The sequence below is a fragment of the Podarcis gaigeae genome (assembly GCF_964106915.1).
Source record: "Podarcis gaigeae genome assembly, chromosome: 6".
Taxonomy (NCBI): domain Eukaryota; kingdom Metazoa; phylum Chordata; class Lepidosauria; order Squamata; family Lacertidae; genus Podarcis; species Podarcis gaigeae.
This window is the reverse complement of record NC_139682.1, coordinates 72,973,765-72,999,451: the sequence shown is the minus strand read 5'-3', so window position 1 is coordinate 72,999,451 and position 25,687 is coordinate 72,973,765. Positions and strand designations below refer to the sequence as shown.

The 25,687-nt window shown below is 42.2% G+C and overlaps 1 protein-coding gene across 4 annotated transcripts in view; it reads left to right on the top strand.

Moving 5' to 3' along the window:
• EVI5 (ecotropic viral integration site 5) overlaps window positions 1-25,687 on the top strand; it is a 70,551-nt gene that overhangs the window by 4,783 nt on the left and 40,081 nt on the right. For 3 of the 4 annotated variants that reach the window (XM_083743352.1, XM_083743351.1, XM_083743349.1), the window contains exons 2-11: window positions 7,762-7,979; window positions 13,010-13,199; window positions 13,519-13,743; window positions 18,960-19,034; window positions 20,277-20,402; window positions 20,964-21,107; window positions 21,532-21,621; window positions 21,714-21,811; window positions 23,969-24,029; window positions 25,583-25,636. In XM_083743352.1, coding sequence (XP_083599478.1) covers window positions 7,831-7,979; window positions 13,010-13,199; window positions 13,519-13,743; window positions 18,960-19,034; window positions 20,277-20,402; window positions 20,964-21,107; window positions 21,532-21,621; window positions 21,714-21,811; window positions 23,969-24,029; window positions 25,583-25,636 — 1,212 coding nt within the window. In that variant the 5' untranslated portion in view covers window positions 7,762-7,830. Of the gene's footprint in view, window positions 1-7,761; window positions 7,980-10,295; window positions 10,548-13,009; window positions 13,200-13,518; window positions 13,744-18,959; window positions 19,035-20,276; window positions 20,403-20,963; window positions 21,108-21,531; window positions 21,622-21,713; window positions 21,812-23,968; window positions 24,030-25,582; window positions 25,637-25,687 lie in introns of those variants that run through there. The other variant, XM_083743350.1, reaches the window with a different exon arrangement.

Sequence of the window (25,687 nt, the reverse complement as noted above, 5' to 3'; positions counted from 1 at the left end):
CCTGATCCTAAACTTGCTATGTAAATAGAATGGATGCTTCACTGGTATCGATAGAATTTTCATGGAAATATGATTAGCATGCTATCACACAAGCTGGGTTATACATGATCAAAAACAACCTTGCTCCATCTTCCAGGTGACAGCCCTGTAGATGTTTGAAGATGGCTATCCTATCTTCTCTCAGTCTTCTCTTTTCCAGGCTAAACATCCCAACTCCCTCAACTGTTCCACTTACGGCTTGGTTTCCAGACCCTCAATCATCTTGAGTGCTCTCCTCTGCACATGTTCCAGCTTGTCAATATCTTTCTTAAATTGTGGCGCCCAGAACTGGACAGGGTATTCTAGGTGTGGTCCGACCGAGGCAGGCTAGAACATTACTATGATTTCCATTGATCTGGGCAGTAGACCTCCTTTGATATAGCCTAGAATAGCATTAGCTTTTCCCCCCTGCATCCTCACACTGTTGAATTGTGTTAAGCTTGTGGTCCACTAAGACCCCTAGATCCTTTTCTCATCTGCTGCTGGCAAGCCAGCTGTCTCCCATCTTATATTTGTGCAGCTGGTTATTCCTGCCTAGGTGTGTAGAACCTTAACATTTGTCCCAATTGAAATTATTTGGTTAGTTTGGGCCCAGTTCTCCTATCTCTTAAGGTCATATTGAATTCTGATTCTGTCTTCTGTGGCATTAGCTACCCCTCCCAGTTTGGTGTGATCTGCAAATTTGATGAGCATCCCCTCACTTCCTTCGCCCAAGTCATTTATAAAGACGTTGAACAATAACGGGCAGAGGGCAGAACCACCCCACTTCTCACTTTGTTCCAGGATGATAAGAAACCATTAGCGAGCACTCTTTGGGTTCGGTCAATCAACCAGCTACAAACCCACCTAACAGTTACCTTGTCCAGACAACGTTTTACCAGCTTTTTCACAAGAATAACAAGAGAGACTTTCTTAGAAGCCTTACTGAAATCCAGATCCACAACATTCCCCAGATCCACCAAGCTTGTAACTTATCAAAAAAGAGGTTTGTCTGGCCTGATTTAATAGTTCATTCAGCAGGTGCACGTCAAAGATAGGATTCCGTGGTAAATCTTATTTCAGTTCTTGTTGAGTATGAATTGTTTTCTGCTTGGCTGCTTTCCCCTCTAACAAGAGCTATCTGATGGTTGTAGTTGTTATAACCTCTTTTGCTCTGCCTGTTTGTTTTTATTGGTTGGATATTATCTTGCTTACCCTGATAGTGCAGGAAAAGGAAAGTTAAGTACATCTGTAGGTCATTGCAAATATAAGACTATGCCAATTCTTATCTAAAACAGTCATTTTGTGCCAATTCATGTTATTTTTAACAGAAGTTTTTTCTTGAGCGTTGGGTTTAATAGCTCCATTCACCACAATCCACTTACTGAATAAATAATGTTTAAAGAGAATAAAGTAAAAATATATTAATATATGATAATGCTTGGTCATATTGAAGAGCTGAATGTGAGAAGGAGTAACTTATATCTTCCATCTCGTTTTTTAAACAGGATATTCAGGACCTTGCATTCCTGTATCTTTTTAATAGCATTGCTAGCCAGCATTTTTATTGCAATTTGAATATACTTATTCTTAATACATATTAGTATTCCCTGTCTTAGATTATCTCTTTAATCTTTCTGAAGGCTGGGATTAACAAAATTTCTGAATGATTTCTGTTTTATGGGAAAATGCTATAAAATTGTGAAGTCTTAAAAACATCATTTGGGGTTTCAGTCTTCTACTTCCTCTATAATTACTTCCCACAAAATAATACACATTACCGTCTTGCAAACACCTCATTTAGACATTGGCCCCCTGTTAGAATGACAACATAATTTACTGTTGCATAATATTTAAGGTACAGTACCGGCTATCATTAAACAGCAGTAAAGTAATCATTAGTGTGTTTTATGGTACATGAAGGCATTAAGTAAGTGTAGATTAGTAATGCCCATGGCTTAGAACTTGGCAAAACCATTTTCCATTCTGCAGTGGAACATCAACTTTACAGATGGTTTATGCTTTGGCTACTGTACTTCCATTTAGGAATAAAAAATATTGCCACTGACCCACAGGAGAAGCATCATTAGCACTTAATGGGGGAAAGAAATAAGGTGCACAGCTATAGCCTTATAAGAATTATTTGCTCAGATAATAAATTCCTTGTTATGTGGCCTGAGGGCCATATTGCCTCCAGGGGATATTACTGTAATTTCTAAGACTGCCATTTGTTGGGGTGACTGGTACATAACAGATATGGTGTGATACCATTTGGAACTGCACTGCTCAATATGGGGTGCGTGTTGTTGGCAAGTATCAGGGTCTATCTTTCATCCCTGTTGTGTATTCTTATTTTCCATAGATTACCAGCAAATATATGGGAATTTCCTGGGTGTTTTGAGATGAATTGGAGGGCATAATATTCATTTATTATTATTTTTTACCATGGCTTGGTTTACACACTGGGAAATCTAGGTGATATTCCCCCCCCCCCCCAAGGTGTGCTTTTCTTCCTTCGCATCTCATCAATTCAGCTGTCCTCACTTAGGTTTGAATGCATTCACACTTGAGTTTGGATATAAAAGCAATGAATGTTGAGGTGTGGATTCCATTAACCTCATTAAGTCATGAAAAATCTGACACGCTTCGTATAAGTCAAGAAAAGGGTATTGGAGAGCTAGTGATTTCCGGTACAGGTTAGCGAAAAGCAAGAGCCGTTGGCATCTGTCTGTCTCGAGAGACAATGGAGTGTGCCTCCAGGGTGAATTCGAACCATTGCACCAAAGATCTCTTCTGCGGGACACAAGCCTGGGCAGTGGGTATGGAGGTCCTGGATTGCCCAGAAGACAAGGCCTGCCCCGCCTTGTCCTCTCTGATGTGGTCCAAAGAAAAGCAGAGCAATGTGTTTGGCACCAGTTTGGCTGTAGCAGTTGCAGGAAGGAGGTGTAGAAGATGCCAGTCAACCGTCTTAGGGGCTTTGCTCCGGAATTGGGAGGGATTTTCTCCTCAGCCTTTTCTTCTCCCAAAGATACCCTGCAAGGCAGTGGAGGTTTAGGACCAGAGTTTTCCTTCTCTGAGATCGGCTGCTTTCCCAGGTTGATGAGCCCAATATGCCCCTCACTTCCCTCTACAGCATATACAGAAACCACTCGCTACTTGTCTCGTCTGCTCAACCTACTGCAGCCTGTCTCCACCTGCAGGGGAAGTCCCTAACTCACCAAGGGTTTGAGACCTGTTGGCTATCCCCACCTGGTTTAGCCAGCTAGTCAGAGTCATTCCAGCTGTTTAGGGCTAACTACCCCAGAAGGAGCACAGTGTGTACTTACATGCTTACTACTACCCTGAGTGAGACGTGGGTGGCGCTGTGGGTTAAACCACAGAGCCTAGGATTTGCCGATCAGAAGGTCGGCGGTTTGAATCCTCGCGACGGGGTGAGCTCCCATTGCTCAGTCCCTACTCCTGCCAACCTAGCAGTTCGAAAGCACGTCCAAGTGCAAGTAGATAAATAGGTACCACTCCAGCGGGAAGGTAAACAGCATTTCTGTGCGCTGCTCTGGTTTGCCAGAAGCGGCTTAGTCATGCTGGCCACATGACCTGGAAGCTGTGCACTGGCTCCCTTGGCCAATAAAGCAAGATGAGCGCCGCAACCCCAGAGTCGGCCATGACTGGTCCTAATGGTCAGGGTTCCCTTTACCTTTACCTTTTTATTAATATTTATAAAAGTAAGTATATTTACTAATATTTCACACACTTGGTATCATTTCTTGTGAGAAGAGTAACTGCTCCTGCCAACCTAGCAGTTCGAAAGCACGTCAAAGTGCAAGTAGATAAATAGGTACCACTCCAGCAAGAAGGTAAACGGCGTTTCTGTGCGCTGCTCTGGTTTGCCAGAAGCGGCTTAGTCATGCCGGCCACATGACCCGGAAGCTGCACGCTGGCTCCCTCGGCCAATAAAGCGAGATGAGCGCCGCAACCCCAGAGTCGGCCATGACTGGACCTAATGGTCAGGGTTCCCTTTACCTTTACTACCCTGAGTAGACCTGTTGAATCAATAGACTCTAGTTCATTATTAATTCATTGAGTTCATAGACTTGTAAAGATGGAAGGGGTCCCAATCCAGTCCAACCCCCTGCAATGCAGGAATCTGAACATTTTTTACCCAAATGCATAATGTACATCAATTTCCTTTAAAGCTATCCGTTAAACATTGTATTCTGTAACATGTACTAACAGGAGTAAAAAAGCAAGTTTACATATACGTACTAACACAGAGAGACAGTATTCGGTACTGTACATGTATTAAGTAGATTAAATTTTACAATAATAGGGGTACGTCGGTGAGGAAAACTAAATATTTGTCACCAAGAGCAACCTCTTTTCAGCTGACTCCAAAACCTGGAGTGAGCAAATCTGGGCAGAAAAATGCTTGAGGCAACAGAAGGGGAAAGCAAAGCTTTCCTTCTCCATGTGCCCTTTTAGTTGTAAAAAAAGAAAGAAAACCCCTCTGTTTAATGTGGGTTCAGAGAAGACATGTGAATAAACAACAAGGCTGCCTCAACCTGTCTGATTTGGCCCTTAAATGAGTCTGTACGTGAAATCTCCGAAGAGCATTTTCAGTAGGTTGCTGTGTGAAACCTGGATATATTTGTGCTCAGCACTTGTATGAGACAAACTGGAAAGGTCAAGCCTACCTTGACATGTCCCTTTCTTGCTTTTGCTAAACATGGTGATTGTGTTACCTGAGAAACAAAAATGCTCACCTGTGCTGGCATTTACAGGTACATAGTGACCGTGTTTTGCAGTTGTGCAGAAGTATTTCAAATTAAAGCGTCAACAAGTCATGCAAATTAGAAAACCCCTGGGCTCAGACCAAACAACATTTTCAAGTTCTCTGGAAACTTGCTTTGTGGGGGAATAAATACCTGTCATTGCTTTAAAAGAAGAGGGAACGTTTGCTGTTCTTTGAGGCTTTGTGGTTTTTTTAGCACGTGAAAATTATGCATATTTACTTCTGCAGTTTTTACTTCTCCTTTCAAGTTCAGTCAGTGGCTATTTAAAAAAAAAAAACTGGTGTTTTTGGGTTCCACTAATGTAGAAGCACTTTCTCGGAGTGAAAGTTTTTCTCTTTTCTTGGCACAGAGCAATTTCTGCCTCGCTCTTGGTTGCTTCCATTGTGCCAAAGAAAACAAATGTCTTGGCTTGTGAAGTATCACCAACAAGAAGAAACCTCTTGCATGTAAATACGGCTGGCAAATGAGATAGTCGGTTCCGGGTTGGCATTGTTCTCTGTATTCAAATTTATGGAGGTGAATCAGAGACAAACATTGGCACCAGAGGCCTGCAGTAGCAAACAGGGGAGCAGAATGAGTACAGCTTACCCTGTAGCAAAGCAAAACAAAAAATCCAGCATCTTTGATAAGGGCAACCCTGTTGACTCGGGTCAAAGGTCTATATAGTCTAGCATCCTATTCTCATAGTGACCAACCATATGCCTACAACAGTGGTTCCTAACTGGTGGTCCGCAGACACCAGGGAGTCCACATGACTCAGGGGTTCTGTGGCACATGCCCTTCAACTGTCTTGGCCATCCCATTGAAGTGGGCATGTTATAATAATAATAGTAATAATAATAATAATTTATTATTTATACCCCGCCCATCTAGCTGGGCTTCCCCAGCCACTGTGAGCGGCTTCCAACAAAATATTAAAATACAGCAATGCATCAAACATTAAAAACTTCCCTAAACAGGGCTGCCTTCAGATGTCTTCTAAAAATCTGGTAGTTGTTGTTCTCTTTGACATCTGGTGGGAGGGTGTTCCACAGGGCAGGTGCCACTACCGAGAAGGCCCTCTGCCTGGTTCCCTGTAACTTGGCTTCTCACAGAAGGCCCTTGGCGCTGGACCTCAGTGTCCAGGTAGAACGATGGGGGTGGAGACACTCCTTCAGATATACTGGACTGAGGCCATTTAGGGCTTTAAAGATCAGCACCAACACTTTGAATTGTGCTTGGAAACGTTCTCGTGTGAGAGCTTGGCGCCCAAAAACGTGTGAGATCACAGCAAAAACGGAGGTCACGTGACTTGCATGAGAGTGCGGCTTGGTTTTGTGCTGGGACATGTCGGAGGGTATGGTGACACCGTTTACGTAACAAAAACTACCTCAGAGAGATCAATATTTTCAGAAGGAGACAGTGCGCATTGGTACTGAGGCAGCACCGGTTGTTTAAATTTTGTGCCCCTAATGATTTTCAACCCGGGGCAACCGGGTAGTATGGAACACAGTATTCCAAGTGCGGTCATATCATAGATTTGTATAATGGCATTGTGACATTGGCAGGTTTTTTCCAGTCCCTTTCCTAATGATCCCTAACATGGAATTTGCTTTTTCATAGCTGCCACACACTGGATCAACAACTCCATTGATCTTTCCACTGTATCTAAGGATCTAAGGTCTTGCTTCTGTTCAGTCACTGAAGTACAGACCCCACTAGTTTATATGTGAAGCTGGCCAAAAAAAAAAAAAGACCCAGTGTGAATCACTTTACATTGAATTGTGCTTGCCATTTTAGTGACCATTTTAGTGATTTAGCTTTTCTGGAGCTCCCTGAAATCCAATTTTGTTTTAACCAAGAATGATTTCATGGTTAATCCTGAAGCAAACCTTCTCACTGCTCGTCATCCCGGCAATGCTGAGAAAAAATTATCATCCACCTGCTACTGTAATAGGTATTTAACATACATTTAAATCTCTTAATTATCACCGGCTGTAATTTTTTGCCTTGCATTTCCCACCTTGATTCTTTTTTCTTCATATACCTGCCAGCTAAGATTTCACTTCATGCATCTAGAGAAGTAGGTTTGAGTCCGCAGAAGCTCATGCCGTTAAAAAATGTTAGTCTTTCAGGTGCCACAAAACTCCTTTTTTTTACTGTATATGTGAAATAGCACTGGTCAAGGGTGTAGCCAAGGGAGGGCTGGGGGGGGGGCGCAGCTGTTCCTCTTAGATTCACAAATATTACTGAAAAGCATTGAAAGTAATCACTTATCTGAGGTTCTGCCCCACCCCCAGCAGAAGCCTGCCCTCTGCAATGTTCTATTTATGAGGTATTTTTACCTCATGATTTCCCAAGAAAAGCTCAACAACTTTGATTTCCTAAAAAAATTCAAAAATCCTTCGCACTGGTTCTCTTCTTTGTTAATACGCAGATGACTGCAAGATATCTGTGAGCAGGCCAGCTAGTAAAAATTGGCTGTGGGACTAGACATTTTTGCGGAAGTCTTATTAGCAAGGCCGACGTACCTGCAAGCTTTAGATGTTGCTTTTTCAGAACTTGCAAATGCTCGCTTTTCTATCAGTTCTTTCTTCTCATAAAATAAATGCAGCAGTGATCATTAATAGATATCTGAGATGATTCTATGTGACTGAACAAATTACAGTTGCATGGAAACAGTGGCGTAGCGTGGGGGTGCAGGGGGGCCGGCCACAGCATCTGGGGGGGGCGCGCTCGCACTCGCAGCTCTCTGCCCCTACTAAAATCCATGGGTTAGGGGGCGCAAATTACTTGCCTTGCCCCGGGTGCTGACAACCCACGCTACGCCACTGCATGGAAAGGGAAGGAGAAAAAGCAAAGATGGGGTGTGTGTGGAACCACTGGAGGGATCCAGCTAAACACCTATGGCTATGTGCTTGCCATTCCTGACCAGGGAGCTGTTAAATGCCTCCTTGTATGCTTTCCTCCTCAGGTGGCGACAGACAAGGTTACAGGGAAGCTGAGTTCTACTCTCTCATGGGTGAAGAACACTGTCAGTCAAATGGCCAGCCAGGTGGCAAGTCCATCTGCTTCATTACACACGGCATCCTCCTCTACCACGCTCTCGACTCCAGCGTTGTCTCCTTTGTCCCCCGCGGAATTGAGTCCCGATGACTTAGAGCTGTTGGCCAAATTAGAAGAGCAAAACAGGTGAGTGGCAGCTTAGCTTTCCTGGCGGTGTTCAGGTTCGGAAATCGGTTCCAGTGGCGGGGCATGTTTTCCAGCTTTATTTGTCTGGCCGTTGGTCGCGAGCCGTATAATTACCTGGCAAGGCGATAAGCTCAGCTTGGAAGGTATCCAGTAGCCTACGGCGTAGCCATTCTGTCGTATGCGTCTGCTGCCAGGTGAGTGAGTCAGGGCAACCTGTGGCATGTCGAATTGTGCAGGTGGGTGACTTGGTTTTAAAACAACAACAACAACAGCACGTTCCTGTTCTTTCTTGGAAAGCTAAGCTAGTGTGTTCAAAGATGTGGAACATATAATTGCCTTTAAATCTCCCAAGTTTCCATCTGGTTTTTCGGAAGAACGCTGGGAATTCTTTCTTAATCAAGACTTACATACCTTGCATTCCGGTTCAGTTTCATATTCCTCCCCGACCAGACGGACCATAGCTTTTGTCACAATAAAGGGTTGTGACACTACAGCCTCACCCAAACATGGTACGTAAGACTGCAATACAATTGTGTTGTTGTTGTTTTTAATGCCTTCTCGATAGGCTTGAATGCAAAAAAGATCACATTACGGTCCTTAAAGTACAATAGTTATAAATACAATTGACTTGAGCAATGTCTCTTCATCAAGGTCCCTGTGCTTTGGCATTTTGTGTTCTTACTTGGCCTTGTCCACACGGCAAGCCCAACCATGGCTTAATTTGTGACTGTGCCTCCCCCCACCCCCACCCCAGGTGCTACGTGCAGCACAAATAGTTCCCCCTCTCTTTTGAACCCAGATCATAGTTCACTTGCTTGTTGCAAACCAACTGTGAGTGCTAAACAAAACAAAACAAAAAAGCCAAGAAGAAACCTTGACTTGTCTTTCTAGTTTTCCACGTGTAGTTTGTTTGAAACAGATAAAACATACCACGATCTGGGGCCATGCAACATGACAAGCTAGGCTATGGTTGGTTTGTGACGTGTGTGTCACCCACAGGGGCTGACAGGAGGAGCATTCACAATTCCAAGCAAGCTACAGTATGTAGTTGTGGTTGATTGCTATAAACAGTGCAACTACAGGAGTGTTACAGGTACCCATTGTCTATCAGCTGTCCCTTATCACCACTGTCAAAACTATCCCTTCTATGTCATTGCCCAAGTATGTTAAATTTTAAATTATTATTTTTCTTGATGGAATATGGTCCTGCTGTGCTAAGGCTGTATGTTGGTATCCTCTAGTTTGATTTTTTGTTTTGTTTTGTTTAAGAAGTTGGTGTTTTATGTTTCGTGTATTGATTTGTTACCTTTTGATGGCCGCTTTTAACAATTTTTGTTTGTTTCTTAATTTGATTGTGAGTCTCCGAGAGACTGAGTTAGCCAAATAAGATGAATATAAAGGTAAAGGTACCCCTGCCCGTACGGGCCAGTCATGTCCGACTCTAGGGTTGTGCGCCCATCTCACTTAAGAGGCCGGGGGCCAGCACTGTCTGGAGACACTTCTGGGTCACGTGGCCAGCGTGACGAAGCTGCTCTGGCGAACCAGCACCAGCGCAGCACACGGAAACGCCGTTTACCTTCCCGCTATAAGCGGTACCTATTTATCTACTTGCACTTAGGGGTGCTTTTGAACTGCTAGGTGGGCAGGAGCTGGGACCGAAAGACGGGAGCTCACCCCGCCGCGGGGATTCAAACTGCCGACCATACGATCGGCAAGTCCTAGGCACTGAGGTTTTACCCACAGCGCCACCCGCGTCCCCTAAGATGAATATATTTTCTTGTAAATCCTCTCTCCCTGTAGCACTCAGATAGAACAGTAGTTATCTGTATTCCTAAAAACAAGTCATGAATGCCAGCAAGGATACATCTATGTGTCCATCTTTATAATTTTATACACTTCAGTAGATTTTGTTGTTGTTGTGTCCTCTTTTTCTTTTAGAGTGCCTTTTGTGTCATTTCATTTTATCACAGATCTCTCTTAGTCCATCCATTCTCTGTTTCACTTTTGCTCTCTTTCTGTTTGGGTAACACTTATATTCTTCGGAAAACGGAAGTAACTATTTTCAGGTGCTGGTCTGTGTGTGTTCTTAAAATGGGAAATTCCTTTAGATTTACTGTAATCCTAAGAGATCAAAGCGGAATACCAGTGTTTAGAAAGCCTTATTGAAAACTTGCTTAGAAACCTGAGGCATTGCCTGCTTTCACTCACTAAATGTATGAACCTAACAGTTCTTCAGAGCTCTGCAGGATTCAGATTACACATTCCGTCACTGTGGAAAACAAACTTTGACCTGAGCATGTGCAAAAGATTTGACAAAAACCGGAAGTGTGAAAAAAAGGAAGTAGGGGACCTTTCTCTGGACAAGTACTCAGTTTCTTTATTTTTTAAAGTCACACGGGGTTAAGTTCCCCTCCAATATAAATTGGAATGGCTCATTCTTAACCAATCAGGAATCTGTTTGAGGAACGTAAATCATTGATGGAAATGAAGTGGTTTCTTTTCTACTGACTGCTTACGTTATCATAAACTGCAGATTCTGAATTAAAAAGGAACCATGGACTTATCAAGGTAAGGATTACAACAGAGAATTAGGATAAATACTTCAAAATACAAACGTTTGCCCCAGTCCGGTTTGCAAAATTATGACTTGCTATGGTGAAGTATTTGTTTCATTCCTCAAGAGTTAGACAACCACACTTTCTATCTGGAGTTTGGACTTGTTTACTGCACTGCTTGTAAGGGAAAGGTTTTCTTTGTGTTTTGCAAATGTAAGGAACGTAGCAGTTTTGCCTTGTAGGCCAAGTCGGGTAAGAAATTATTAAATTTCATGAGCCATGTCTTAACATTCGAAAAGTAGTCCATCACTTGCGCACTGATGATAAGAGTTCCAGTTCCAAATCTTGTATTTGGGCCTTGTGCTTCCTTTTCTCCCTGCTTTCCCGCCCTGTGCCCTACCCTAATTTTTAGTTACAGATAATAATCCTCATATCTTGCCTGTTCAGGTAAATAATTGCTGTTTTAGCTGAGTGAAAGGTTGATTTAAACATAAACAGAGACAGAAAAGCTACTGTTTACAGCTGGTTCATAAGCTTACGATAATCTTAAATGCTAAAAAAGCTAAGGAAGTAGAAATGGAGCGGATTCTGCTGTAAGTCCCCCTTCCCGCCTCTAGAACATTAATTCTATATTCCCTGGATTAGTGTTAAGCCATAAAGTGGTCTAGTTCTATCATAGGTGGCTCATTCCCTCGACAATTTATGGGAATTTGTCGTTCTCTTTGTTAACTGTCAATTTTCATTAAGCTAACAACTGGAAATATAGAATCATTTGGGTATTAGCTTTTCAGCATAACAAGCGTTGCACATGCTTGTTTAAAGTACCGTATTTTTTGCTCTATAAGATGCACCAGACCACAAGACGCACCTAGTTTTTGGAGGAGGAAAACAAGAAAAAAAAATATTCTGAATCCCAGAAGCCAGAACAGCAAGAGGGATCGCTGCGCAGTGAAAGCAGTAATCCCTCTTGCTGTTCTGGCTTCTGGGATAGCTGCGCAGCGTGCATTCGCTCCATAAGACGCACACACATTTCCCCTTACTTTTTTAGGAGGGAAAAAGTGAGTCTTATAGAGCGAAAAATACGGTATTTCTATAAAGTTGATGAACAAACAACTATTCCTTAAAGGCAGACTTTGCCAACATGGTGTTCTTCAGATGTTTTTGGAATACAACTCCCATTAGCTCTAGGTAGCATGACTGGCTGGGGGTGATGGGAATTGTAGTCCAAAACATCTGGAGAGCACCAGCTTGGCAAAAGCTGCCTGAAAGGAAAAGTGCAGGGTAAGTTTAGTAATCTCAACTCATTTGCTCAATATATTTAGAAAGGAGGTTGTGAATGGAGCAGTGAAATTGGGTGCCGGGGGGGGGGGGAGATTACAGTACTAACTTGGGCATTTTGGCAGAGCAAACCGCAAATGAGAAAATAGTTTGGGATTTGTTTCTGTCATTGATCAATCAAATGTCCCAAAGTAGAACCATAACACATCCAAGTGAACAGCAAAATTCTAAGCAATATATAACTGCTGATAGGGCTTCTGACCATAAGAGGAGAGGAAAGTGAACTTTCCCCCAGTTATTGGCAGATGATAATGATGACGATAGTATCAGTTCAGTCCAATCAGCGGGACTTACTCATTTGTTAAATGAGGCTTAGTCACTACTTAGTATGTTCATGGTTTCACCCTCACTTATTTTACTAATAAGTTGGGCTTAATACCGTGTTACAACTTGTTCACACATCTAGAATGGAATTGCCAGGAAACACATTTTCCCTAAATGTGTGTATGCTATTACAGTGGTACCTCGGGTTACATACGCTTCAGGTTACATACCTTCAGGTTACACACTCCGCTAACCCAGAAATAGTGCTTCAGGTTAAGAACTTTGCTTCAGGATAAGAACAGACATGGGGCTTCGGCGGCGCGGCGGCAGCAGCAGGAGGCTCCATTAGCTAAAGTGGTGCTTCAGGTTAAGAACAGTTTCAGGTTAAGAATGGACCTCCGGAACGAATTAAGTACTTAACCTGAGGTGCCACTGTACTGCAAATATAGGATGGGGAGACATGGTCAGATCAGGAGCAGGGGACATACCGTACTTGACCTTTTCAATACTTGCTGATTCTTCCTGGCAAATGCCCCCTTTCCATTTTTGGAGTCTGGCTTGACACCCATCCACACCCACCTGTGTGTTCCATTTCTCCCCTTAATAATTTTACCTTTTGACTCGTGAACTTCATTAAATACTCTCTTACAAGGGAAAAATACCATTTCGAAGAACAAGGTTCTGATTCCAGTGCTAAAATATTTTAACTTGGTTTGTTTGTTACTTTGCTTAGTCTCAAAGGATAATGAAGGAGGTTGTGCACACAAGTGTGCTTAAGTGTAGTTCATGGCCGAGCTGTCCATTTCAAATGCAAAATCTGGCCTGTTCTTTTCAATACGTCCAGAAGATTCAAAGCGTTTGTGCTTACCGCAGATTGTTGGAGACCGACAGCAAATCGCTGCGCTCCGTCGATGGGTCAAGAAGAAACAGCGGATCCTCACTTGTTTCTAGTTCATCAGCTTCTAGCAACCTCAGCCACCTCGAGGAAGATTCCTGGATCCTTTGGGGAAGAATTGTGAATGATTGGGAAGATGTGCGCAAAAAGAAAGAGAAGCAAATTAAGGTTTGTTGACTGGCAGTGATCAAAATCATTAGTTGTTGGCAGTGTCTGTATTTAGAAATATCACTCTAAAAAAAAGCGGTTCAAATGTAATGCCTGGCATCGTAGACTGTGATACACAGTAAAACGTAATTATGTTCAATTACATGTTCAATATTATCCTTTTTTGCCTTTTTTTGTCTTTCTGCTATCACATCCTTCTTAAAAAATGAGAACATGTGCGCATGACTATGAAGATTTTGGTAAACTGCACGCTTTGAGATTATTGCAAGTAGGGCAGTTAATAAATAAATGCTCTATTTATTTGTTTTTTACGTTCTAGGAACTTGTTCGAAAAGGGATACCCCATCATTTCCGAGCAATAGTTTGGCAGCTTTTATGCACAGCTCAAAATATGCCAATTAAGGATCAATATTCGGAACTCTTGAAAATGACTTCACCTTCTGAAAAGCTTATAAGAAGGGACATTGCTAGGACATACCCCGAGCACGACTTTTTTAAAGAAAAAGACAGCCTTGGCCAGGAGGTTTTATTTAATGTAATGAAGGTAAGTCAGCAGCTCATATCTCTTAATGGAAAATTGTTTTCAGCAAATATTTGCTTTAAAACTGCCTTTTTATTTATATTTTGCTTTAAAACTGCTGTTTCATTTATGTTTTGATAAAATGTAAGTCCATTGTGTTTTATCATATTTTAATGGTTTTTTAAATCATAAATCTTAGAATCTTTTGTGGATTAAGCAGTATATAAATGTGAAATGTTCACTCTGACACTAAAGTTAAGCCGTGACACCTAAGCTATGTCTCTATATGTTGAGCATATTGTTGCACAGCACCCCAATCTCCAAGCAGTGCATGATTCCAGAGGTTCCAAGCCTTGGATTCAAACAGAAATCAAACATTGCCCTATCTTTCTCTCCCCCAGCATTGGTGTTTTTCTAACTACCACCTACCCATTTGCCATCTCACACAGATTCACTTCCTTCATTCCCCTCAACGGACCATCACCCAGACAGATCACCTCATCAGGAAGCTAGCCTAATGTATATTTTAACACTTGCTGAATGCAGGGATTAAAAGGGTCTCTGCATATAGCCTATCCAACCCCCCATTCATAACACTATACATATTTCTGAGCTGAGTTCCAAGGAAATCTGTCTCCCATCTCATGAGTGTAGCTGGGATTTATGTTGCCGGGGTGCAGGCTTTATGTTAGGGGTGGGGAGAGAGAACCTCCGTTAGTTAAGTTTTTTTAATTGATTTACTTGATTGGGGGGGGCTGCCCCCCCCCCCATGGCTACACCCATGCTCCATCTTTCTCCATTCAGGTGCATCCAGTTGGCTAATGAGGGAGGTAGAATGCTAAATTAGATGGTTCCTTGCAGGGTGGTTTTGATTTAAATCAAATTGATTTAAATCATGATTTGAATCACTAGCCAGTAAGTCTTGATTTAAATCACCAGTCAGTAAGACTTGATTCAAATTATTTTTTTACAGAAAGACTCATTCTTGCTGGTATAATCTTAATATTTACAACCAGATGAAGGTTTCATTTTTGGAATAATAAATTTTCAGAGTAGGTTTTACAGTTATATCAAAAATTACTGATTTGGTTATACTATTAGAAATACATAGATGATTACAAAATTATTGTGAGGTTTAATAAGTTAACTGTTTATATTTGGGCAACTTTTCTGCTGTACTTTTTTGGAAGAAGAAAAAGAATCTTTTACTTAATAACAATTTAAACAATTTATTTAACTAAAACAATAACATTATGGCATATGTATCCATGTTTGCTAACTGATGTGGTTAAACTTTTCTTTTAACCTTAGACTGAGTTTTAGCACACATGGAAAACTTAAATCCTTATTTCCTGATGAATAGCCTTTGGACTATAATGTAACTTAAATAGAAAACTATCTTTAGAAAGATTTTTCCTCCAAAAGCAATTTAAATAAAAAAAATCCTATTTAAATAAAAAAAATCTGATTTAATATATGTATTTTTTTAAAAAAAAACCATTGATTTTTATCCACCCTGGCCCCTTGGTATAACCTAGCGTAAGACTCACTCATTTTTCGCTTGTGTACATACATGCACATGAATTTATATTTATGAGTATTCATCGGCTGTATGTGTACCCCAAATTAGAAGGCAAAATGGGGTATTTGGCAGAAGGTTTTTGCATTTCTGAGTCAGATCCCGTCATTAACAAGGTGTCTCATGACAGATGGGCGAATACCCAGGCTGCTACTGGGTATCTCTGTGGTTTGGCTCTACGAAAAAATGCACCACCCTAATCAATGAAAACATGTTGACTGGTAAAAGTGCCAGATATTTGAAGGGAGAAAGGGAGATCTTTTTGATGGATAAGACTAGCTTTCACTTACAGCGAATTATTTTCCTATGGTGTACCAATCATAGTGATTTAAAAGTAAAGGGTAAAGGGACCCCTGACCATTAGGTCCAGTTGTGGCCGACTCTGGGGTTGCAGCGCTCATCTCGCTTTATTGGCCGAGGGAGCCGGCGTACAGCTTCCAGGTTATGTGGCCAGCATGACTAAGCCGCTTCTGGCGAACCAGAGCAGCTCACGGAAACGCTGTTTACCTTCCCGCCGGAATGGTACCTATTTATGTACTTGCACTGCATGCTTTCAAACTGCTAGGTTGGCAGGAGCAGGGACTGAGCAACGGGAGCTCACTCCGTTGCGGAGATTCGAACTGCCAACCTTCTGATCGGCAAACCCTAGGCTCTGTGGTTTAACCCACAGCTCCACCCACGTTCCTCATAGTAATTTAGGGGAGGGCTTAAAGGTTTTTGTTTTAAAACAAAGGAAATGTCCAGAACATTTTGGTTCTCAAGCAGCGTAGCATATAAGCCAGTATACTGTAGATCTCGGCTGTCCCATTTTCTTCCATCTGTATTTTTCATCTTTCAAAGACATTAACTGCTGCTACATTGGGACTTGCATATCATATGGCTCATGTGAGTACGACTTCCATGAGAGAAATACTGGAATGTAGCATGTGGACTGACCTTTGGGAAATTACTTGGGCTCATCAATTGCAATTAGACTTTCTGACAGCGAAGGGAAGAATTACCCTGTTGTTGCAAGTCAGGCACATCTGTTGTAGACATTAAGCCAGCCAAGAGAATGAGCTCATGTTGAACTGTCGATTGACTTTTTCGTACGAATGCACTCGAAACATTTCCTGCTGATTGCAGTTTCCTTTTGATTGGAAGCGTGGTGCAGCTTGTTATTGTGCATTGCGCAGCGCATCAGAGGTGGTATACGTAATCAACACGCTTTCCTTTTTTTAAATGCCGTGGGATATAAAACATGCAAATATACAGCTGGAAGGGTGGGGATAACCAGGAGACTGACACTCATATCTCTCAAATCAGAAACCTTAGAAAGGAAGATCTCAGCTCTGTTTTGGACGTGTATTTAACAGCTATAGTGGGAGTTCTTGTACAGCATGGAGGGAAGCCTTCATGATTTCAAGGATAAGTTCAGCCTTCTGCTCCACTTTCAACCAATAGCACACATGCAAATGTTGACCGCCTACCAGTTAGGATTGCTGGTTTTTCACTTAGCATGTTTGCGGGTAGCAGAGACGTAAAATTGCAAACATGTCTTGCCTCTACACTCCTTCCCACAATCTGCACACAGCCTCTTCTGTGCTTGTGTCCTCATACTAGTACAAAGGTTGAGAAAAGAGCCCATTAGGCAAATTTCCAGGTACATCTGTTGCTCACCGTTCTTTTTTTCCCTTTTCCATTCCTCGTATTCCATTCCTGTTGCTGCCTCCAGTCTTCCTTCCTGAAGCCCTCTGCTTCCTTCACTTCCCAACACTTTCTATGAGTGGTCATTTGACCTTTGGGTACTGTACTTTTCCTCCGACATACAGATCTGCTTCCATTATAGCACCGCCACGTAATTGATTGCCTCTTCCTCTTGCCATGCGTTTGTGGCATCTTAGCATCTCAGCTTGTAGCCAGGATCCTCTCAGGCTAGCATGCATACAGCCTCTGGGTTTCAGTAGAATGTAAACTTAATCCGATACAGTGGTACCTCGGGTTACATATGCTTCAGGTTACATATGCATCAGGTTACAGACTCCGCTAACCCAGAAATAGTACCTCAGGTTAAGAACTTTGCTTCAGGATGAGAACAGAAATTGCGCAGCAGCGGCACGGCGGCAGCGGGAGGCCCCATTAGCTAAAGTGGTGCTTCAGGTTAAGAACAGTTTCAGGTTAAGAACGGACCTCTGGAACGAATTAAGTACTTAACCCAAGGTACCACTGTATTAGCAGAATCTCTGTGCACTTCGTGTTTCTTATGTTAAATAATAATAAGGATAATATTGACGGTGATGTGCCCAGGAAACCTGAAGTCTGCAACCTGTATGAATTAAAGGGTGCCAAAATGACTTCTACTCTTTCCCGGAATTGGCTCTGCGTGGTTTCTCAACCCTTTGGAGCTGATTTTAAGAGGCACATGGCGGGCTGCAAGGGGAGGAGATGAAGGGGAAGTTCCTTTGCATGTTTGGGCAGCCATTCTTGTGCATGAACACTATTGCATACAACCCTGTGCACATTGATCAAATTCGAACCATTTGTTTTGGTTACTTCTGCATTTACTGCTCAAGACAGGGGCAAAAATGGAAAACCTTATCCAGCGACTTCGCTGAGTTTTGAAATGTTAGCAGGCAAGTCCCCATACGCTTCTGCAACAATAAGAGCTAAAAACATGCTTGAAAGGTAATAGGTAGCATCCTCAAGAAGCAGAATTTTGTGACCACCACCATATGCTGTTCTCCTTTGGGTATTGGAAGTGGTTTGCCTTGTAGTGTAAACCAGAGTGGTGTAATATTTGTAGAGTGCGACACCAGGACCTGGGAGGGCAGGGTTTGAATCCCCCACTCAGCCATGAAGCTCACTGGGTGAGCTTGGAGTCAGTCACCAACTCTCAGTCTAACCTACCTCACAGGTTTGTTGTGAGGATGAAATGGGGGAGCAGGAGAACCATGTATGTACCCCACTATTCTTCTTTGTGGCTTAGGGCCCTCATATTTACAGGACCGCCTCTCCTGGTATTCCCCGCAGAGGACCTTAAGGTCCATGAATAATCATAGTTTAGAGGTCCCTGGTCCTAAGGAAGTCAGATTATCCTCCACCAGGGCCAGGGCCTTTTCAGTGATGGCTCTGACCTGGTGGAATGCTCTGTCCCATGAGTCCAGGGCCCTGCAGGATTTAACTTCCTTCTGCAGAGCCTGTAAGACAGAGTTATTCCGCCTGGCTTTGAATTTGAACTTAGTCTGATCTTTTATTCCTCTTCCTTCCCTCTCCCTCCCCTTTTAATGAAGATTACCCACTCTGGGATCCCACAGCTAATTCTCCCCTAGTCTCCTCACTGGCCCAAACAGGACTAATTTAGCCAGCTAGCCCTGGTGATCATCTAATGTTTGTTGGATGGATTTCCCCCCTAAATTGATTTTTGAATTCTGAATTTATTGTTATTCACGTTTTATACTGTATTTTATGCTGTTTTTGTTGCAACAATTAAGTGTTTTAAATTTCTTGTTAGCCACCCTGAGCCCGATTTTCTGAACCGGGAAGGGCGGGGTATAAATACAAATTTAATTATTATTTATATTTGGAAGAAAAGGTGGTATATAAATGTGATGGGTTTTGGAAGCAAATGTGCAGTGATTTCTGCTGCTTGGAGTCTTACCAGTTTTTTAAAAACCTTTTCTAGGCTTATTCATTAGTGGACCGTGAGGTTGGTTACTGCCAAGGAAGTGCTTTTATCGTTGGATTGCTTCTCATGCAGGTAAGTAAACCACGCTGCTTCACGAAACTATATATTACTTTGGAAAGCAGAACAGGATGATGATAAAGCATAACACAGGATCCACGAACTGGGGCTCTTCTTGTGGCGTATCTTAACTGGTCTTTACCACAGACTTTGAAAGCACATTGTTTTACTGTAACAGTTCAGTAAATTCTAAGCCCGGGCTTAATGTGAGTCAGGTTGGAGCCTTGCTTCTTGTTGATCTTCTGGTGGCTAGCCCCTAGAATGTAAATGTGTATTTGTTCCCTGCTTCTTAAAAGAGAAATGTTTGGCCACACGTAGCTTTCCCCCTGGCCCCAGGCACAATGACGTTCATTCTGCAGAGATGTTATAGAATATAGTAATAGAAAACCTGTTCTACAGGATAAAAATTCCTGGGCAAGCTTGAGATTCCCCAGCATGGCTTTCATAACCCACTAACTCTCCTGGCTATTATTATTTAATTTAAAAAACCCTACTGCAATGTTTAACATTGGCCAGAGGTTGCAAGTGTTTGAAGGCAATGACAACATTCAGACAAGCAAATCTCCGTTTAATAAGCCAAGTTATGCCTGATCTTCTTTCGTGCAAATGCTTCATTCTTCCCTTCACACAAGACTCAGGACAAGCCAGGAAGCTTAACTATGGCTTGCCTTTACATCTGAACTAGCAGCTAATGATTTCCACATCGTAGCTTGTTTGGAAGCCAACTTTAAGCCCCTCTGGCATCCTGTTCTGCCTGTTTGGAAGCCATCGGCCATAGTTTCCTGGTTTAAATGCAACGATGAACTATGGTTAGCTTGCAGCTTCCTGACTTGTTCCCTCCCATGGAGAAGCAGGTGAAGCAGCTGTGTGCAGGAGCCAAAATCTTGTGCATGCTCATGAATCCGAAAATGGATAATCCCAATATGGCCAGTGCTTCCAAACCTGGGTGTGAGCTCGTAATGTAGGGAGTATCTGCAGTGCTTTTTCCATGTAACCACAGCCGGCACAATGAGACTACCAAGCCACTAGGGCTTGAGAAACAGCAGTTCTATTTTCACTTGCTCAGATACTGCAATAAAAAGCAGCTACAGATGAAAATTGGTTGTGAAGGGCTAGGAAACATCATTTCTCCCCCCCACCCCAGATGCATACCTGTATGGTTCCTGTAGCCACGTGGTATTGGAAGCTTTTGGGGCTTTTTTAGGGTGACTATGACAATGAGTAATGAGCTCCTGACTTGGTTCTCCTTCGAAACAGATGCCTGAGGAGGAAGCGTTTTGCGTGTTCGTTAAATTAATGCAAGATTACCGACTTCGAGAACTCTTCAAGCCAAGTATGGCTGAGCTTGGCCTTTGTATGTATCAGTTTGAATGGATGATACAGGTATATATAGATATATATGAGATCGTTTACCAGTTGCATGCTTTGTAGTTCATTTCTTTTTGTTTTTAAAATTGCAGATATTTCCCACTTTCTCAGCAGTGGGTTAGGAGAACTGGGTGGCAGAGAGGTGGAAGGCCATAAATTAAAAGCACTTCCGAAAGGAATGGTGTGTAGAGAATTGGCCAGAGTTCAGGAAGTGGAGAGCAGCGCTTCAGTCTATAAACCCTGCTGAACTAAGAAAGTTGAACAGCTTTGTCTCCAGTATTTTGTTCACACTCCCTTGTTATCCCTATTTTAATACTCTCAGTAAGAGAGAACATCAGTGCTTCATAACCATTAGATGGGTATTGATGCTTTCACACAGCAAAATGCAGAGCAATTCAGTCTGAGGTAAATTACATGGGAACTGTCTAATCAGTGTGTGGCCTTCAGATGATATAAATCATATTATTGAAAGAGGGAGACCACCATTTCAAAGTGTAGTCCTTTATAAATAGATACTTATTTTATGATTTATGAAAGTCTTAACTAAAAAAAACCAACAACTAAATTTTCTTTCAGGAGCAACTGCCAGAGCTGTATGTACATTTCCAAGCTCAGAGTTTTCATACCTCTATGTATGCCTCGTCATGGTTCTTAACTATTTTTCTTACATCTTTCCCATTACCAATTGCAACAAGAATATTTGATATCTTTATGTCTGAGGTAAGCTATTGTCTAATGCCTGTTGTCACAATCAAAACACTGTATCTCCCAAGGCAACTCTTTCTGATGTAGACTGTGGTTGTTAGTCAGGGGTGCCAACTTGAATAAAATATTATAGGGGTCCAGGTAAGGGCCGCCCCCACATAATTGATCACATGACACAACACATGCTCACCATTTGAATGACAATGCCCATCAATTTGGGGGGGGGCGGTCCCCTTAAATATTTTACTGGGGGGTGGAAAGGACCTCGGTCCCTAGCTGTTGGCTCCTATACTTGGGTTACACTTGACATTCTCATTTGTTTTAAGTGTGGCGCTGAAATCTCAATATTAATTTTGTCGTATTCAGCTAAATGGGAAAATATATTTATATTAGATATCAGAAATGCTTACCTGAAATAAAACACATACTTTATTCCTAGGGTTTGGAGATAGTGTTTCGGGTTGGCTTAGCACTACTCCAGATGAATCAAGCAGAATTGATGCAGCTCGACATGGAAGGGATGTTACAAGTAAGCTAAATGTGACGTTGACATATCAAATTGCTGGATTGTTTGCGTATAATGTTGGTATTAATTACCGTGACGGTGTGCTTTCTTTTTAGCACTTTCAGAAGGTCGTTCCGCGTCAGTTTGATGGTGGGCCAGATAAATTAATCCAAGCAGCTTACCAGGTCAAATACAATGCAAAAAAGATGAAAAAGTAGGTAGTACGTTTTGCATAAAATAGCATCTGTGCTCTAAAAAAGTTCCTGGGTTTTGAATTGCTTTAAAATCTTCTTAACGTGCTTCCATTTAAGAGTCTCAGCAGTTTCTTTGCCAATAATACTAACTAGAGTACTGTGTATCACACTCGGGAGGGGGGAATACATCAGCCACCTTGGCCTATGTTACTATGTTATCATACCTCATGTTATGGACACTTCAGGTTTCGTGTTTTGGGGTTGCGGATTGCGGGAAACCCGGAAGTACCGGAACGGGTTACTTCTAGGTTTCGCCGCTCGCGCATGCGCAGAAGCGCCAAATCGCGCCTGCACAGATGCAGCGCTTCAGGATGTGAACACTGCGGGTTGCAGACGTGCCTCCGTCATGGATTATGTCTGCACCCCGAGGTTCCACTGTACGCAAAAGCATTGTTAGCAAAGTAACTTTATCCACATCAACTGAAAGTCACAAAATGGCAAACTAGTTATTGAGCTTCAGAAACTCTTCAGGCAAAACAGACAAGCGTGCCACTAAAAAAGAGCTTGATGGAGATTTGTGTATCAAAAGCTACTGTTTAGGACCTGATGGGCAATAAATAAATAAAATTAAAATCTGTTTTTGGATAGTATCTATTCCTGTTGTTGCATTCATGGAAACCTTTGAGCCAAGTGGAAGCTTCTGTTTTTGCCTGTGCCCTTCTTCCCCTCTCAGCTCTTTTAGTCATATAAGTCTCCACTGGATCACAGAATCTCCAGGGAACTAAAGGGGTCCCATTAGATATAAAGTCTTAACTTCCTTTCTTTTAAGAAAAACAATCTTAGCAGATCTACTGCTTAGGCCCTTTTTTTGTTTTGTTTAGAAATCAGTCTTATCACACTGCACTCTAGCTATGGGCTTTTGAAATGGGCTTCACAATTCCCATTTATAATTGCTTATTGAAAGCAGTACAACTTGCTGTGTGTTTTCTGTTGAGTTCTAAATGAGGCCTCAATTGCTGAAGCATGGGCACTTAATTCATATATCAACAATTTCACGCAACAATTTTCCTATAAGCGGATAGCTCAGTTGGTTAGAACGTGGTGCTCATAATGCCAGGGTTGCAGGTTCGATCCCCATATGGGACAGCTGCATATTCCTGCATTAGAAGGTCGGCAGTTCGAATCCCTGTGATGGGCTGAGCTCCCGTTGCTCGGTCCCTGCTCCTGCCAACCTAGCAGTTCGAAAGCATGTCAAAGTGCAAGTAGATAAATAGGTACCGCTCTGGCGGGAAGGTAAACGGCGTTTCCGTGCACTGCTCTGGTTTCGCCAGAAGCGGCTTAGTCATTCTGGCCACATGACCTGGAAAAACTGTCTGAGGACAAATGCCAGCTCCCTCGGCCAGTAAAGCGAGATGAGCTCCGCAACCCCAGAGACGTATGCGACTGGACTTAACTGCCAGGGGTCCTTTAGCTTTGCTTTTTTAAGGATATACATAGGAAGAAGAGGTTTACTTGTTGGGTGCAGATTTCACAAGTTTTCATTTTGCCAGACACATGCTGACAGGTATTGCTTTCCAGCAAGTAAACTTAACAGCAAAATAGGCACTTGTGCGAACTACTCCATGTGATGTTTCGTCTGGTTTTCTTTTTCTACTTCACTATGTGTGTTAAGACAAAACCTCATGTACAATGCTGCCTTAAGACCTAGACATGATGAAAAGAATTGCAAAGAATTGTGCCTTTTTCATGGACGTACAGTTTCAGTGTGAAGGAGAGGAAAATCAGGTTTAGTGAATGAAAAACAAAAGCTTTGGTGGGAGTCCAGCAGAGGAATATTGACAGTCAATCTGCATGTTACTTATTCTGTTCAGCACATGCACACAATACAGTCATACCTTGGGTTGAATGTGCTTCAGGTTGAGCATTTTCAAGTTACGCTCCACGGCAACCCGGAAGCAACGGAGCGCGTTACTTCTGGGTTTTGCTGCTCGTGCATGCGCAGACGCTCAAAATGACGTCACACGCATGCGCAGAAGCGACAAAACACGACCTGAGCACACGCAGACGCACAGTCGCCTTACGTTCTATTCAGGCTGCGAACGGGGCTCCGGAATGGATCCCGTTCGCATCCCGAGGTCCCACTGTACTAAAAAAAAGTCTTACATTTTTTTCTTCAGGTTAGAAAAAGAATATACCACTATAAAAACAAAAGAAATGGAAGAGCAAGTAGAAATTAAAGTAAGTGGAATTTTGTGAGAGAGTGTTGTAACTAATGTGGATATTTTCAATCCTTACCTGGGCAGCAGGGACTATTTGTATGCTGTCCTGAGGTTCTTGGAAGAAAGGCAGGATACGAAGGTAATGAATAAATAACAAGTCTTTTGTGGAAGCAAGTGCCATATTAACTTTTCATAGTGCATCCTCATTTATTATGGAAAGCTAATATAGTACCTGTAACTTTCCACTTTTCAAAGGTACATTTAAAACAAAGCTGCAGTGAAAGATGTGTGGGCTGGGATATGATCGTTTTGTGGAGGAATATGTAAGAAAATAAAACCCTGATGTGACAGGCTCCCTCAGTAAAGATGTGAGCGAGGGAATGTGGCTGGGTTTGGGGTGCTTTAAAACTTAGACACTCCCTGGGAGTAACGCTTGAGAGGTGTGAGATTCTATGTCCGTGGCAGAGGTTGCTAATATTGATGATGTGAAAAGAAAACCCGTGACCATTTATCCCTCAAAGGATCAGTCCCAACGGAAGCAAAACTGGAATTTTACTTAAACACACTCAATGAGGGTTAAAGCCTAATGGTGACCCTGATAAAGCCAGAGCTTTTGTTCCAGGCAGAAATGCTTTACAGAAATAACTGAGAACTTTACTTAAAACCTCCACTTTAGAACTGTTTCTAATTAAACAGATTCCTCCTTGAATGGCTGTTTGTCCTGCCTGTAAGAACTCTTCCAGCCCACTTCTAGGATCTTTTCCTTCCCTGCCTAGCAAACCCCTACCCACCCATCTCAAGTCCTTTCCTAAAAAGTAAGGGGAAATGTGTGTGCGTCTTATGGAGCGAATGCAGGCTGCGCAGCTATCCCAGAAGGCAGAACAGCAAGAGGAATTGCTACTTTCACTGCGCAGCGATCCCTCTTGCTGTTCTGGCTTCTGAGATTCAGAATATTTTTTTTCTTGTTTTCCTCCTCCAAAAACTAGGTGCGTCTTGTGGTCTGGTGCATCTTATAGAGCGAAAAATACGGTATTTTTCTCAAAGGTTCCACGTTGCATTCCAGCAAGGTTTCTTTTCTTTCTTTTTTTTTTTAAAAGAAGCTATCTGCGTTGTGATAGCAAGCAATTTAGTAACACTGATAATTTCAGAAGGCCTCCTACTGATCTGAATTAACAGGCTGCATCCACAGTCTTGCTTTCAAGGGAATGTGGTCAGGATTTAGCTCTTTGTGATGCTGGGCATTAGGTTGTATAATTTATAATTGATCATATGACCTTCCAATATAACAACATTCATAGAAGCATGACTTTGCCACAAGTGTGTGGAATCAGCACCCTAAAGTAGAAGCACCATGCATATAAAGTGATCATTGGGGCTTCTCAGTTAATTTAAATTGCCCATCTGCTTTGAAACTCTTATAAGGGAATAATTAGGGGAGAAATCTAGGATGTTTCCATGTAATGTTTACCAGGTGATATGGTATCTTGTAACTTCAGTGGGCCTTGAAGGTTACTGGATTCTTCCTGTCTCCTCACTGCATTTAGGGCTCAGTTAATTTTGCTTGCTTTTCAGAGATTACAGACAGAAAATAGACTTTTAAAACAGCGCATTGAAACACTAGAAAAAGTAAGTATTCTAGTCACCATTATCCTGTATTTGATGACAAATTTTAAAATA